At 35.9% G+C, this 16,542-nt stretch overlaps 2 protein-coding genes, 1 long non-coding RNA gene and 1 pseudogene across 9 annotated transcripts; all 4 read left to right on the plus strand.

Moving 5' to 3' along the window:
* The first annotated feature begins 683 nt into the window (after positions 1-683).
* LOC118058335 (uncharacterized) lies at positions 684-7,105 on the plus strand. Of its 7 annotated transcripts, none has more exons than XR_004689161.2 (4): positions 684-1,880; positions 2,386-2,420; positions 4,537-4,604; positions 4,896-5,336. XR_004689161.2 is itself a non-coding variant. In XM_035071044.2 (3 exons), the coding sequence occupies exon 1, from the start codon at positions 786-788 to the stop codon at positions 1,875-1,877; it is 1,092 nt and encodes a 363-aa protein (XP_034926935.1). In that variant the 5' UTR covers positions 684-785; the 3' UTR covers positions 1,878-1,880; positions 2,386-2,420; positions 4,537-4,894. The 7 variants fall into 7 exon arrangements, 1 of the variants encoding a protein (XP_034926935.1); XR_004689162.2 differs by having other exon boundaries at positions 4,992-5,336; XR_012171252.1 differs by lacking the exons at positions 2,386-2,420; positions 4,896-5,336 and adding an exon at positions 7,090-7,105.
* LOC118058337 (bifunctional aspartate aminotransferase and glutamate/aspartate-prephenate aminotransferase-like) lies at positions 6,786-10,146 on the plus strand. Its single transcript, XM_073412250.1, is given in 11 exon segments — positions 6,786-6,831; positions 7,090-7,327; positions 7,442-7,535; positions 7,638-7,741; positions 8,326-8,574; positions 8,656-8,769; positions 8,939-8,983; positions 8,985-9,023; positions 9,909-9,960; positions 9,963-10,078; positions 10,111-10,146. Coding segments are annotated over 10 exon segments (1,011 nt in total). The 5' UTR covers positions 6,786-6,831; positions 7,090-7,165.
* A 23-nt stretch (positions 10,147-10,169) lies between these two features.
* On the plus strand, positions 10,170-10,889 carry LOC140954212 (uncharacterized). The gene is made up of 2 exons (XR_012171253.1): positions 10,170-10,281; positions 10,489-10,889. It is a non-coding gene; the product is annotated as an uncharacterized lncRNA (long non-coding RNA).
* Positions 10,890-10,925: 36 nt separating this feature from the next.
* LOC118058330 (protein NEN4-like) lies at positions 10,926-13,185 on the plus strand (annotated as a pseudogene).
* The last annotated feature ends 3,357 nt before the right edge of the window (positions 13,186-16,542 follow it).

Genomic DNA, 16,542 nt, shown 5'->3' on the forward strand with positions numbered 1-16,542 from the left:
TTTAAAATAATGGCTCACAATTTTCATTTTTCATTGCATATATATATTTGAGAGCATTTTTCTCTAGAATATTATTGTACTTCTTCTTTGTAAAATATACTTATTTAAATATCTAAGAGTTCTCACATCCATTAAAATAGATATTTTGCAACTGCTAGCCACAAACCACCTGGGTCAATCAAATACCAAGTATAAACTATCAACCACTTTAATTAAGGAGAATAATTAAGATTGTTAGGACTAATTAATTAACCAATTATTCAATCCGGAAATTCTATTTCTAATTGTTTTGGATTTTTGGAATTTTATTAGAAAAAATATAAAAAATTAAAATAAATAATATATTACACAAAACAAAACAAAACAAAATGAGAAAATAAACTTTTTAATTAAATAACTTGTAACTGGTTTGGTATGGTTGTCGTTTTCTTGTTTCTGAACTTCCTAAAACAACATTAAAAAAAGAGAGAATAAAGATAAATGAATAACGATAAACAATAAGTGACTTAAATTACTGTTATATATATATATATAAAAAAATCTGCAACCATACCACACGGACCCCTAAACACGGAGAATTGAAACTATTGATATCAATGGGCTTTTGATATCTATTTTTCTAGCCCGAATCCATTTGGTGTGAAAGATCTCTAGGCCTGATATCCTTTCCTGTCCTGTCCAAAAAAAAAAAAAAAAAAGACACCACCCCAAGGCTCCCGCGACAAATCTCCGGTGGCTTAACAATCCCATTTCCCATAACATCCATCCACCACCAGGCAGCAGCAATGGACTCCGACTCACCACAACCCGAACCCACACCAGTCCCACCCTCCACCGATCCACTAACCAACCAATTCACCTCCCTCAACGACCTAGCCCACGAACTGACCTCTCTCCAAGACCTAGCCAACCGCGGCTCCTGGCTATCAATCCTCGACAAAGTCAATCGAGCCCGATCTCTCTCTCTGTTAAATACCCCACACGATCACCTCACTTACCTCGCTTACATCGTTCTCTCTTTCACTAAACTGCGCCGTTTCCAAGAAGCCCAGACAGAACTCGATTCCCTCGACGATTTTAACAGTCACCATTACCGCTACGAAACTTACCCTAAAATTTACCCTAACCGGTTCGGTTCGATGGTCCCTTTCTCTCTCCGGTGGCTGCATGCGCTGCTCCCTATTAAATTAGGCAACCGTCAAGAAGGTTTAGATCGGTTTTATTTGTTACTTGATTTTGTACGTGAAAGACTGAATCGCAACGGAAACGACGAGTCAGTCAAAGTTTGGAGGAAGAGAGAGGTTTTTGTTGTTAATCATATAATTAATCAGCATTTGAGTAATAAGGAGTTAAGTGTTTGTTTAGATTTGATTAATGCTTTAATCTCTCGAGGGAATTTAGATCCTGCTTTGTTGTCGAAATTAGGGTATGTGCAGATGCAAATTGGGGATTTGGATGGGGCAAATGTGTCATTTGGTAAGGTAGAGAAAATGGCTAGTGAGAGTGAAGAGAATGAGTCTGGGTTAAGGAATTTGGTTAGTAGGAATAAGGCATTGGTGTATTTGGTGGGGAAGGATTATTTGTCGGCGGTGAGGGAATATGATGAATGTATTGAGAGGGATCGAATGGATGTTGTGGCGATTAATAATAAGGCGATCTGTTTGATGTATTTGAGGGATTTGTCGGATTCGATTAAGGTTTTGGAGAATTCTCTGGAAAGAGTGCCCACCGTTGCATTGAATGAGACGCTTGTTGTTAATCTGTGTAGCATGTATGAGTTGGCTTATGTTAATCATTCGGATACTAAGCGGACACTCAGTAATTGGATTGCTCGAGTTGCTCCAGATGATTTTGATTCTTCTTGTACCCGGGTTTGAGAGGTAGTTTACATGAACTTCTTTACTTGTGTAGTTGTTTTGGGTTGATTTGGATGTATGATTTTTACTTGCATTGTTGAGCATGTTCAGTTGGAGATGTTAGCTATTTCAAGAGACTTGCTCTTTTATAATGTAACATGGATCTAGTACATTCAATAATATTGTTGATTTGAATCTTTTACTTGCTCATTTTGCTTTCTCATATCTGGATGTCATTTTACTGGCGTGTTCAATTTACAAAAATAAAAATAAAAATGATGACGTGTCTCTACTCTTTAAGCATTTGGATGGTTGATTAAAATTAACGTCAGTGATGTGGTGTTTAGAGGGGAAAAAAAAACTTGAATTACTTCAAATCTTATCTTCTAATTTGAACTGGTTGTCGTAATTCATCTCATAAAGTTGGCAGATTCTTGTTTAAACCAAGTGAAGAAAGCATCAAGGCATTCTTTTTAGTTGATTAAATATCGGAGCCTGTATTTATGCTGTTCATTACAATGTGTTGCAGTTTTGGACCACGTCAGCTTAAATTTCTGTTATAAGGTATCGAGCATAATGTTTTAGCTCTGGTTTTGAGTTTATGTTTGTTGTCTAAATGTGATAAGGAAATTTCAGAGGATTATAGTTGATTAGATGGTTGGAGTTGTAGCTTGTTGTCAACAAAAATATAAACTTTTATGTGCTTTTGTTTGAATTACCTAGTTAGTTTTGATTCTGTAACATCAATTTCACAGGGGTATTTCTATAATTTTCATATTTTCTGGAAGTTTATAGGTCTCAATATATATTTGATGAGTCTTTCAAGCATTAACTTTCTTGTTTAGGGTTTTCTTACTCTAAATATGAAGATCGTTGTATTTTCTTGTTTAAGATTCTAAATTTTGTTAAATTAGAAGTTCAACTACATAAAACTTTAGGAGACTGCTGAGTCTATAAATATTGATGCTTGTAATGCCTTATTTCAGGATCAGAGTTCATGAATAAATTATTTAGCAATTATGCTTAAACATTGTGTGATACAATCTTAGGTGTGACTCCTACAAACATCTTGTGATCTTAGGATCTTCTTCTTGGAGTAATCCCTAGAAACCTACAGCTATGATGTGGGTAGCGCCTTGCATCCATCCTCTATTAAATTTCAAACCTTTTAATTTCTTTTCTTTTGTATCTAAGCCTACTATTAAACTATTGCAAGTAGGAAATCAAAATTTGTCATGCATCATGTAGTTTTTAGTTAGTGAACCATAAGAACAAACAAAATATATATTTTTTTAATTTCTAGCATGAAATGTATTCAAGACTTTGCTTTGCATGCGCGGGTTCTGGTTATGCCTCGTCATTAACGCCTTTGTATATTTCCAAGCTGCACTTTAGAACTATTTTATTTGTCAATTTCAAAGAAAGCTACTAAAAGTATTTTTTTTTTCTCTTACTTGAGGCAAAGTAGACCTCACTCAGATGAAGAATTTCTTATGAACAAAACTTGTTTATAATTTAGATTAGTGCATTAAAGAGGATGGTTAAAAGCATATTAAACAAAATTTGTTTTTAGTTGAATGTAGTGCATTAATGTAGCATTTGGTAGATGAGACTAAACAATTAGACAAGACAATTCTAGCTGTTTTGGTGTTTGGTATGCATATGAGTCAAAAGAAAATGTAACTTGTCATGTTCCACACCGAGATTTTTGTCTCAACTTCCATATAGGACAACCTTCACCTTTATAATTTTGTTCTGTCCATTTGTTCATCAAAACAAACACACTCTTAAGGTGTGTTTGGTGAGCAAATGTGATTGATAATATGTGTCAAGATTGTTTAAGGGGAGGTGGGATAGAAATTTGGGTATGGGATGGAACAATTTTTTTTCTTAATGTGTGTTCCAAAAGCCAATACAAGTAGGGTTTAGTGTTATATTCAGTCTTGTTTAGAGCTTATTTGACAGTGTGGTTGCAGTTGCTTTTTAAATAACTTTTCGTGCTAAAATACATGTCAATGATTTTTTTTATTTTATAAAAATCATTTTTAACATCAGCACATCAAAATGATTTGAAAATACTAAAAAACATATTAATTTGAAGTTAATAAAAAAAAAATTCAAATTTTTTAAAATTCTTTTGAAATGCAGAAACAAACAAGCCCTCACCTATGCGCCAAACATTGTTTGGAGGCATCATGTCAAACTAAATCCAACTTGTATAAAAAAAATCTAGACTTATTGTTGGTATTACGAGACATAAATATGCAAAGATGCTTATATGGCAGAACAAAAAATCGAAGTATATCAAGCAAATGTTTGTAAATGTTTTTAGCTAGCAATAATATTTCTTTTTCTGTAATTTTTTGTCTCGTCTTGGTTGACCTTTACAAACTACAAGTATTTTAACCAACCGATCAACGAGACCCCTAGAACCTTTCCTTCTGATACTTTGCTAACTCTACCCCATAAACCAAGAACTAGCACAAAGTTTTTTCTTGGAGACAGTTGTATTTTGCCTATTTTTATTCTTCCTGTTCTTATATATGACATCAAATGCTTGAGTGCAACTTTTTATATTTTTCAGATTGAACATAAACCCGGCTTGAATTGTCATATTGTGTAAACTTAGAACTTTGGCTTATGATCTACTTTTGTATGCCTGGCATTTTACTCCACACAGTGGGAAACTCAGAGGACAAGCTGTCAAAGTGCTTCAAGCTTGCGAGGAATGAAGTTGGAGCCATGCTGGTGAGTCATTTTTAGGCTGGTGTACTTGCTAAGAACAAATAAAAAATAATGAGAATGAGGTTTTACACATCAATGGTTTTGATGCTTTTCTATGTGAGATGCAACACCACTTTAAGATTGTATAATCTTGATCTTCCTCATCCTGATGCATGATTGACAAAGTAATACTCCTGTAAGGAGACAGTGGGATTTGCAGAACCTCAGTACATAATAAGTCAACAAGAGAGCACCAAAATTATATTTTGGTTGAAAATCATTAGTTTCATTGAGGTGTTTGTATTTTCTCTTTAGGTAGTGTCACTTCCCTGTGCATCTTCTTTACATATTGGAAAAAAGAAAAGCAAGTACAACTGTTTGTGATTGGATATTAACTTGCTTGCAAAGTAGGGAGTATGGTGTGTTAGAAGTTACTTGGCTACGGTGGAGGTGGAGGTGGAAGTTTTGTTGGCAGGGGAACAATCAAAGGCAGTATAATCCCAGATGAGCCCAGAAGAAAATCCAGAAAGCCCCTAACATATTCTGTGATGGAGGTGAACATCTTTGCTAGAGTGAGGCTGTGCTTGTGTTACCAATATAAACCTCAAATAGTTTACAGTAGCAATTTACTAAGTGTGGCTTCTATATTAGCTGTTTTGAAGAAGGAAGCAGGGTATTATTGAGTGTTAATTTTGTGAGGATACTCTTTGACTTGATTGCATAATTGTGTGGGTATCGACTTTGGAATTTTTATCTGCATAGTGTCTTGGCACGATGCTTATGCTCAAGAGGGGATCGATTCCAAGAACTTCTGTCTAGTTGGGAGAGAAACAAAAAACAAAAGGGCAATTCGCACATAATTTTTTGTCGATGCAATCTCAAGTTAGAATTTCTGACCTTCTTTTCCTTTTGCCTTAACATTGGAGAAATCTCGATCTGTCGAACTGATAATTTAATCTCTATGATTTTTTTTTTTATAGAAATTGAGCTTCTCACCAATGAACATTGCCATCATTTGTAACTAGCAAATAGTAATGCACTTCATGAGAACGGCAGCGTACCAAAGATGTATTCATATTCCTCAACAACCATCTCAACTACAAGTAGTAAGTTGGTAGGTGGCTAGAGCAGGCCCAAACCTAAATTTCATAAAAGAGTATTTTTGCATGCTCACCACTGGCCCCATCATTGCTTTTCGGGATTAAAAAAACATGGAATTTAGATGGTTTTTTAAATATTTTTTTATTTAAAAATATATTAAAACAGTAATTTTTTAATTTTTAAAATTTATTTTTAATATTAGTATATTAAAATACATGAAAATATAAAGAAATATTAATTTAAAATAAAAAAAATATAAAAATTTTAAAGTTTTTTGAAATCATTTTGAAATGTAAAAATAAACTAAGAATCTACATTTGAAGATTTGGATAATTTGTTTCTGCCTTAAAAAGCTTTTTTAAAAAATTTTAAATTTTTTTTATTTTTTATTAACTTCAAATTAATATATTTTAATGTTTTTAAATTATTTTAATATGTTGATATTAAAAATAATTTTTAAAAAATCAAAAAATATTATTAACATATATTTTAATAAAAAAAATTATTTAAAAAATAACCATAATCATATTCCCATCACGCCTGTTCTTCACTCGAAATATATAACTCAACTGTCCACTCAGATTTCTCTCATGTTTTCTTTTTCCCTCGAATTTCTCGAATCCTTTCATGTTTCACCGAACATCTCTAACTTTGCCAACCTCCATCGATCAATCACAACCGTAGACCCACTTTTGCGTTGAAGACCACAAATAAAGAATGGCCCAGATGGTTTTACTTGTCTTCCAAATGGGAACCCCACTCATGTCGCGAACAACCCCCCAGTTGTCCATTTCCTACCAACCCACCCTTCCTCCACCTTAAAATAAATAAACAACAAAAGGAAGCATGTAGATTATAAAACGGAAGCCAAAGAGATCAGAATCCAACAACTACCACCGCCAACTAAAACGCCAACCTTCCGTCACCCATGGCTGCTTCACTTCAAGCATTTCCCGTCTTGGTTTTAGACACCACCAAACCTCTCGGAACCAATCCGGGGTTCCCACTCTCAACCCTCCGGATCTGTCTCTTTTCCATTCCGGGTCTCACTGTTTGCTACTTCAAGTGAGTCAATTCCTCTGTCTCCATTCAATTTTGCAACTAATCATCATTGTATTGATAGTTGTGTGTTACAACTTGGCGAAAATGGGTTTGTTTTGCTTTGCTTTTTAGTTCGTGTTTACTGGAGATGGTTGTTGATATTGACTAATAAAGCCAGCTTCTTTATACAAGGAAATGTGCCCATGTTCATACATTAAATTTAAGAGCTAGCTAATTTTGTTATGTGAAGTTTAGTGTACTAATATTATTGGAAGTTATTGTGGTCTTTCTGTTTTTTGTGCCTTTTGTTGTTGGTAATGTTATATCTCAATTTTTTTCTGATCACTTGTAATTTGTATCTTGATAGACCATTGGAGGCTGCTAGACAATCACAGTTGTCTAGATTAAGTGTAGTGGTGAAGGCAGAAAGTAGGTCTGAGGAGATGCAAGTCGATATTTCTTTGAGTCCAAGGGTGACTGCTGTAAAACCTTCAAAGACTGTGGCCATAACTGACCAGGCGACTGCGCTTGCACAAGCTGGAGTCCCTGTTATTCGCCTGGCTGCTGGAGAGCCTGATTTTGATACTCCAGCTGTAATAGCAGAGGTGATTCGTTTTCTTTTTCCTCGTTGGTGCTTGATTCATGTCTGTGATATGCTTTGAAGTGTATTCCGGTTGCTTAAACTGATTGCATTTTTTTTATTATTGTGCAAAAGTTAGGCTGGTATAAATGCTATTCGTGAAGGTCACACAAGGTACACTCCAAATGCTGGTACACAGGAGCTTCGAGTTGCAATTTGTCAGAAGTTGAAGGGTAAATATATATTTTAAGCAGTTTTGTGTTTGTGCACTAGTCTGTTGGGATTTCTAACATTTTATTTTTTGTTTTATGGATTTTGTTATTTGTTTTTGGCAGAGGAGAATGGTATATCTTATAAACCTGACCAAGTTTTAGTAAGTAATGGTGCCAAGCAGAGTATATATCAAGCGATACTTGCAGTTTGCTCTCCTGGCGATGAGGTGAAGTTTTTTATTTCAAAATAATCAGCATTGTGGTGTTATTCTGCATTTCTGCTACTAACTAATTGGTATTGGAATGCTGCCCTTTTACAATTGAATGTTGGGCAGTGTGTAGCATTTGCTACCTGTATCTGTAACCCCGGATCAACTTAACACTTGTTGAATATAGATCTATGGTTTTCTAAATTTTATAAGATTTTTTTTTTTTTAAAAAAACATCCAGTCAAATCTAAAATGCCTATGCAGTGTAAATTCATAGTAAAAAAAAGACGAGAGAAGGTGAAGGAAAGAAATAAGATGAGAGAATCTTGATGTGTGAAATGAAATTGCTTGTATGTGGCTTCAGGATGATTTACCATGTCTTTAATTGTCAGCCTAATAGCCTAATGGCAAGTGTGTGAAGAAAATGGGATTACTGAGCATGTGTTACACTTATTTGTTTACATATTCTGTGAAAATTGCATTTATTTTCATTTAGGCAATCAAAGTCTTGTTCTTAATTGAATACAGTAGGAGCTCATTACCATTGAAGCTGTTTAATTTCTGAAGTTAGCTCATATTTATAAAAACTGTCTTACCCTCAGGTTATAATTCCAGCACCATTTTGGGTGAGTTATCCAGAAATGGCAAGGCTGGCTGATGCAACCCCGGTGATTCTTCCAACATCAATCTCTGAGAATTTTCTCTTGGACCCAAAGCAACTTGAATCAAAACTGAATGAAAAGTCAAGGCTGCTGATTCTTTGCTCTCCATCTAACCCAACAGGATCAGTTTATCCTAAGAAATTGCTTGAAGAGATTGCAAAAATTGTAGCAAAACATCCTAGGCTTCTGGTATGATTAATGAATCCTAATTGCAAGTCCTATACTTTCCTGATATTTTAAATGCTGAAACTTCTTTGGTATTTCACTCAGGTCTTGTCTGATGAGATATATGAACACATAATATATGCACCTGCTACTCACACAAGCTTTGCATCTTTGCCCGGCATGTGGGAAAGGACTTTGACAGTGAATGGATTTTCTAAGGTAGCTTAATCTTACATTTGATTATTGGTCCTAAATATCTGCTTTTGTGTTCTTGTCATCAATAATATGATATGCTATGCATAATTTGATGTGGTTGTGATTGTAAATAAAACCTGAAGCAGTTTACCTCATTCAGTTAGGTAACATTTAAAAAGTGGGAAATTTGCAGGCCTTTGCAATGACTGGTTGGAGACTTGGGTACCTTGCTGGCCCTAAAGCACTTTGTTGCTGCATGTAATAAGATACAGAGCCAGGTATTCTATGACCCACTTTGCAGCCTTCAATCTGCAGAAATTTAAATGAATTGAGTCCATCATGCATTCGCTGAAGTTTTTGTTTATCCAAAGCATCACTTGTGATTGTTACAACCAGTTTTCCAGTATTTTATCCATTTGCATGTCATGTTTTGAAGTTAGATTCTCAAAATCGCATAGATTTTTTTACCATCCAAATACTATGCTGGTTCAAATAGGCTTCAATTGTCAATCAAATAGTAGTGATTTTTCTGCAAGGGTAGAAGTGGCCAATCTGAACTTATTTCAGATAGTTTGGACACTCAGAGGAAAGAAAGTTTGTTAATATTGGAAGGGGTAAGGTGATGTTCAGGGTTCTAAAGAAGCAGATGAGTGGCTAATTTAGATGGACAGATTTTCGCTGATTGTTTTGTGATTAAAGCCTACAAGACACAAAATGAAACTTGCACCTGGTAACCAATCCAAATTGTCAAGTCTGTATTTTTTATTATGCCATTTTATATCTTCCAAAAGCATTTGAGAGAAATCAATACTCCTGTGACCTCTACTCACAATCTGTCTTACAGATTAAGCACTCGTCAATATGTAATGACCTCACTAATCACAAAAGTGCTTGACATGAGAAAGACTTGTAAGTCAATAACAATCTATAATTCATACTTGCTTTCATAGCCCAGTTTTGGCCTGGTAAAATGTTGACGCTATACTGGCGATTGCATGGGGCTGCAGTTGAAACTCTTGATGATTATTACTTTTCATTAAGAATTTTCGTGTCTTGCCTTGTTGGTTTGCAAAATGCATTGATATGCCTATTCCTGTAATGCTTGTGATCTAAACAATGACTTTGTACAAGCTCCAGTTGATCTGTGTGCTATATTTTTCCAGTTTACCTCAGGTGCCAGCAGCATATCGCAAAAGGCAGGAGTTGCAGCATTAGGACTGGCTATGCTGGTGGGGAAGCAGTGTCCACCATGGTGAAAGCATTCAGGGAGCGGAGAGATTTCTTGATTAAAAGCTTTGGAGAAATGGAAGGTGTTGGGTTGTCGGAACCTCTGGTACTGCCTTTCAGTTATTATATACACTTAAGACCTCCCATTTTCCTAGTGATTCCATCAGCTTCTAATTCTAATTGGTTTTACATGCAGGGCATTTTATCTTTTCATTGATTTCAGCTCGTACTATGGAGCAGAGGTTGAAGGGTTTGGGTAAAATTGACGACTCTGACGCCCTTTGCCGTTACCTGCTTGATCAGGCCCAGGTATCCATTGTTAAAGAAGATTATCCTGTTTACCTTTGATTGGCACTTTTTCACTACTCGTCTCACCAATGTTGTGAAAGCTGAATATTTTTAGATAACACTATGATGCAGTTGAAACTTGAAGCTACAGTTTAAGTAATATGGCACGCAGCTGTTATTGCACTACTTAAGATCTTTATAATTTGATTGTGCTTGCATATTTTACAGGTTGCATTAGTCCCAGGGGTTGCATTTGGAGATGACAGCTGCATACGTATATCCTATGCAGCTTCTCTGACCACCCTACAGGCAGCTGTAGAGAGAATTAAGACAGCGCTTCTCCCCACTCAAGTCTGCCGTCCCTGTTTAATGTAGATGAATTGCAATTGTTGTACTCTTTTAGGGATTAAGAAAATGGGCACTTTATTATTGATTGTTACAAATAAAAATACCGTTTTCATTGAGGGTCATTTGTTTGCTATGATCATTTGTTTTGCACTAGCCTTGTTGAGGGGAAGATGTGGAAGAATTCCAGTGTCTCTGTACAGTATTTGCTTTCCACCATAAATTGTTGCATCTGTAACTGGATGATATTTGTCTCGTATTTATTCAGTGAGATTGTTTCTCAATTGTGGCAAGCTCGCTTTCATTAAGTTAGTAGGAAAATGGCAAGAACATGTCATACATGTATACAGGAATATTGCTCAACAAACAAAGAGACAATAACACTAGAAAAGCTTGGATTGAGGCTCAAAAGGAAGCCTTCTTGTTGGGTTGGTCCAATATTTGACAGGGAGGAATAAAGGTGCAACTTAGCTGGCATCATTAATATGTAAGGTATAGCTTGCTGTCTTTATCGAGGCAAAGAGAACGAGGACTATAAAATCTATGTTATTTACATGACTGGCGTCCTCTAGTTGTCTTCCTTCTTCTGGTTAGAGAAGATTCATGGCATTAGGGAACGGGGAATCAATTCTTTTCTTGGCAGGAAATTTGCTTCAAATGTTTCCACACGTTCAATTTGCATGGCCTTGTGGGTGAAAAAAAAGTGCACAACTTTTTACACTGGTCTCGTATAAAGGTTTCGGAGAAGGCAATTCTTGTCCTTCCTTACAACAAGATGCACCTGTCCAAAGGGAAATGATTTCCTCAAAACACCAATCAAGAAACAAAGACGACTTCATGGAAAGCCTAATTAAGCTCCTGACGTGAACTACAAGACAATCAATCTCACATGTGAAGAATTCTCTCCTTCATCCTGGACCTTTTGGGCCCTCTGTTATTATTACCCACTATTTATAACACAATGAAGACAATCGGAATTAACAAAAACAGATATACCAATACAAATAAACAAGAAATGGAGGCCTCCAGTCCTGTAAGCACACCAGAAGATTGTGTTCTTCGACTTAGAAACAACGGTGCCCAATAAAGCTGGACAACGGTTCTGGGTACTGGAGTTTTGGTGCCAATAATAGTTTGTCCACGGAAACTTGTTGAGCTAGATAGTTTATAGCACCACTCATAAGACCTAAGGACTTGTGTCTGGCTGTTGCATTGAAGTCTGGTCGATGTGATCGGGATACAACTCGTGAAGCTGTTGCAAAATGCGCCTGCATTCGAGCGAAGTTTGCTGACAAAATATTTACCATTTTTGAACGGTAGAATATGGGCTGGACATAACATCCAAAGATTTGACTGTGTCCGAATTAAGGAGGCATTTGCAGAGATTGGTCGGCCGAGACGTGCACCAATGCCTGTTGGAATGTTTGATTCTTTAGGAGTTCTGACGGAAAAGGATTTGCGCAGAAGAGGTGGTAATGAAGGTATGCATTCAAATTTGAGCCGTTTTTCTATTTATATCGAGCATTTGTAGTAAATTTGAGAAATCATTTGATCTGCACTTACAAGCGGCAGCTTCGTGACGTGTTTACAAATTTCATGATGTTTTTTGATATCCTGATATTGTTTGTTTACGTTTAGATGGCAACTTTGGCTGCTTATTTTGGGGTGTCTCGGCCAGCAAAAAACACAGGTATTGAATAAGTCTTGTCTAAACTAGGTGTACGTGTTGTCCTTTCACATTTTTTCTGCTGACAATAATTATTAGAAAAACTTGTAATCATAGTTTTTACAAACTGCATTAAACAGGAGTCTTGAAGAAGATGTGCGTGTATGAACCTTGGAGGTCTTGAAGCATTGCGCAGCCGTTTTATTCGTGGTAACCTTGAAATCTTAATCATCCCTATATATCCAATTAATCTACGACACGGTCCTTAAGTATTATATAAAATTATTATACAACATCATAGTTAACATTTTGGAGTTCTAAATGGATTTAGGAATCAAAGCTTCCAAGTGTAATGAATGGTAAAATGGCACAAACCCTTCGACAGTGGTAACTCGAAGCAGAAGTAATGGAAAAACTTCTCTGTAATAGGGAAGAAAATAGCCGAAAATCTCCTCCAAACTACTCTTGGATACCAAAGAGCAGGTTCCCTATACAAGGGGAAGGTTGGAGAGAGGTTTTGATTTGTTCATTGCTTTTTAATGTTCAAGGTAATTGTCCAACCTGTATACGAAGTATGAACTGATAATGAAATCGAATTGCATGAAAAACAGATGACAGAAAGGAAGTGAGAAAATTGCTGTGTAAAGCCCAGCGAGAGAAATCTCTCAACACAATACTCAGCATTCTCATTCTTTGCTCCAGATGAGCGTAAGAAACAAGGGTTTACTGCTCATTTTGCATGCACTTTTCTCTGTTTTTGGTGAAGCATGGATGCATCAAGAGACGTGCGCAAGAAGTTCACATTTGATAGCAAAGAGAACGGCAGCCTTACCAGTAACGTGGGGATATCATCACAAATGGGGAACAACTTACTAAAGCCAATGCTGGAAGGTTGTTACATATATTTGGCTTAATCTTAATTTTCCACGACACTTTTGAAATTGGGGACTTGTAAATGTCGAGTGGCTAATGGCTTTTAAGGGTTCAGCTTGGAAGAGCCATAAATCTATCTTTTTAAACTTAAGATTATCTGTCCCTTCCCTTCAATTAAATTGATTTATTTATTTCTCAATGATCCACCAGTTTATTTCTCCAAGCAACTCACTTGTGTCTGATATAAAAATATAGTTTATTGCTCATCAAAATCCTACTGGGGTAGAAGTTCTTCGCGCACACTTTTCATAAAGATATACTAATCTTCGACGTTGGAATCCATTCTAAAAATGTAAAATTTGTTGCTTTTCTTCCAAGTACCAAATGAAGTTTTTCGTTACACTTCTCATCAGCGATAAAAAATTCGAGGTAATGCCAGGCCGGCAAGATTCTATAATTTGGCTGCATTTCCTTATAAAATTCTTAAGCAATGAATATGAACTCAACGCCAAGCACCTTCTGCAATTTATTGGGGATTGGTAATTAAGTTCATCTCTCGATTGCTCCAGATTTTGGCTTCATTAGAATTAACACCGAAGGAAATTTCATTGGAAAGTCCTGAAAAGAGTTTTCACAGAAGCCATTTCAAGACCGAGGTTTGCTCCACCCCTGCTATGCTATCATGCTCTTACATGCATAGATTCATGCTCTCAAAATCCTTTGTTTTCAATTCTTTTCTTTGTGATAGATTTGTGAAATTGTTGAGTCACAAACTAATTTTTTTTAAAATTTCAACTTCCTTTTTATTTTTATTTAATTTCATACCAATTTTTGGTTTCCTTTTATATTAGACATAAGCTAATTCGGAAGGTGAAAATACTGTTTACATGAGAAGAGAAATCACCATTCGCCAGCACGGTCCAATCTAAATACTCATTTATTTATTTAATCCTAATACCATTTTCCATTCTCACCTTCTCTAACATCCCTCACCTAAATGTTTTTCTTCTCTACATCCTCACTCAAATACATTTTCACTTCATCTATCTCTCTCACTGGGAACCCAATCCTTTAGGTTGAATTTGACATATTCATGAACAGAGATGAAGCTACCTTCTTACTCCTTATGGGAATATAGGGTCCCTTAGAACTTTTTGAAAAAAAACTTCAACAAAATCCAATAATTAAATCAAAGTTATGAATATTTTTTCAAGAAAGCTGTTTGACGCATCAAAATTTCTTCTAGAGATAAGAACTTGTTACACGTTCCATGTCAATTTTCCTAACACGGTCGAAGGCGAAAAAAGAAGTGTTGAGGTATTCCATCTTCATTTTACCTTAAGGTTTTAGGATGCAATGAAAAACCAGACAAATTTTGGTAAATGACAAGCTTTTGGACTGGTCTGGAGTTCAAGGGCTAAAAATAAATAAATCAAGTGAAAAGGCCAAGTATGTGACTTCAGATAAAAAGTGAGTGGGAAATCACAATAAAGGGACATTATCGATCGAATACAAAAGAAGGTGACATAAGGGCATTCCTTTCAATTTTAACGCATTTTATGATAAACAAGCTAAATTAGTTAATAAGAAACCAGGCCAATAGAATAAGTCATATAACAAAACAGAAAAGAAATTATTATTTAAATTATTTATATTTCCTCCAAACATTTTATTGTCGGCGTTATTTTTATTTCAAGTCACAACTAGTTCAAGAGTACTTACGTTATTCGGGACAAATCTTGCATAAAAACCTATACTATTTATTCATTGATTGACAATTACATATTTACATTCTTAATTATGCCACAGTAATTCATCATCATCATCCGGCTGTAAATTGATCCCAGTAAATGTAATAACAAAAGCAGCAGAAATTTGATGTAACTTATGAAGAACCCCATCAAGAGACTGCTGACAGTTTCTTAAGCTTTTAATTATACAAACAATTGTTAAAAAGCAAGAAAGCTGTATATTTCAGATGAGAGATTAAGGCTTTATATTAGCCTTTACACAGCAGGAGCGATAATGGAAATAACGGAAATCCACTAAGACGTGGTCAGCGGTTACAGGAAAATCAAATTAAAACTGAAGTCCAAAGGATCCGGACATTATTAACTTAAATAGCAGTAACGGTTAATATTAAATCAACACAACAAACTCTCCCTTAAACTGACTTGCAATTTTGTTAGTTTAAAATTGGTGTTGTGCAAACTCCAAGTAGTTCTCTCAGTCTTGTGAATACTTCAAGCGTCAAAGGCTTAGTCATAATATCTGCCAACTGATCTTTGGAACCACAAAACTCTAACTTAACAATTCCATCCATTGTTAAGTCACGAAGAAAATGGAATCTGACATCAATGTGCTTGCTTCTTCCGTGCATAACAGGATTTTTTGATAATTTGATAGTAGAGCTGTTATCACAGAATATATCAGTGCACTTGCTTCGTTCAAAACCAAGTTCATCAAGAATTCTTCGCATCCATATACTTTGACATGCGCAAGCGGCAGCAGCTATGAACTCTGCTTCAGTAGTGGAAAGAGTAACTACTGGTTGTTTCTTTGAAGACCATGCGACAGCACCTGAACTGAGTAAGAATGCATATCCTGATGTGCTTTTCCGGTCTTCAGTATCTCCTGCATAGTTGCTGTCCGTATAGGCTGCCAACTTCTCTTCTCCTCCTTTTTTATAAGAGATTCCCAGCTCAGTTGTCCCTTTGATGTAACGAAGAACTCTCTTTACAGCTTGTTGATGTAACTCAGTTGGTCGTTCCATGAATCTGCTGACCAAACTTACCACAAATGCTAAGTCTGGTCTGGTGGCAGTCAAGTACATGAGGCTACCCACCATCTGCTTATATGTTGTGGCATCAACACTTACCCCACCTTTGTCTTTTGCAAGTTTGAAACCCGGTATAATTGGATTTTTGACAGGATTGCAGTTTCTCATGCCAAATCTTTCAAGCACCTCATTAGCATATTTTCTTTGATTGATGAAGATCCCTCCTCTATGTTGTACTACTTCCACGCCAAGAAAATATTTCATTCTCCCAAGATCAGACATGTCAAACTCTTGTTTCATAGAGTTCTTGAACCTTTCGAACATTTCTACATTATTTCCTGTAAAAAATAAGATCGTCAACGTAAACACTTACAGAAGACATTTTCCCTTCCATTTTCTTTGTAAACAAGGTATGTTCACTTGGACACCTTTCAAAACCTTCTTTAATGAAATAGGACTCCAGTTTGTTGTACCAAGCCCGAGGAGCTTGCTTGAGCCCATATAGAGCTTTCTTGAGTCTGTAAACCTTGTATTCTGCTCCTTTTACTTCATAGCCTTGTGGTTGTTCAATAAAAACGGCTTCGTTGAGCTCTCCATGCAAGAAAGCACTTTTCACATC

This window comes from Populus alba, chromosome 11 (assembly GCF_005239225.2).
Source record: "Populus alba chromosome 11, ASM523922v2, whole genome shotgun sequence".
NCBI classification, from domain to species: domain Eukaryota; kingdom Viridiplantae; phylum Streptophyta; class Magnoliopsida; order Malpighiales; family Salicaceae; genus Populus; species Populus alba.

Coding starts and splice junctions, on each gene's coding strand:
- LOC118058335 (XM_035071044.2), top strand. CDS start 786: ATGGACTCCGACTCACCACAACCCGAACCCACACCAGTCCCACCCTCC.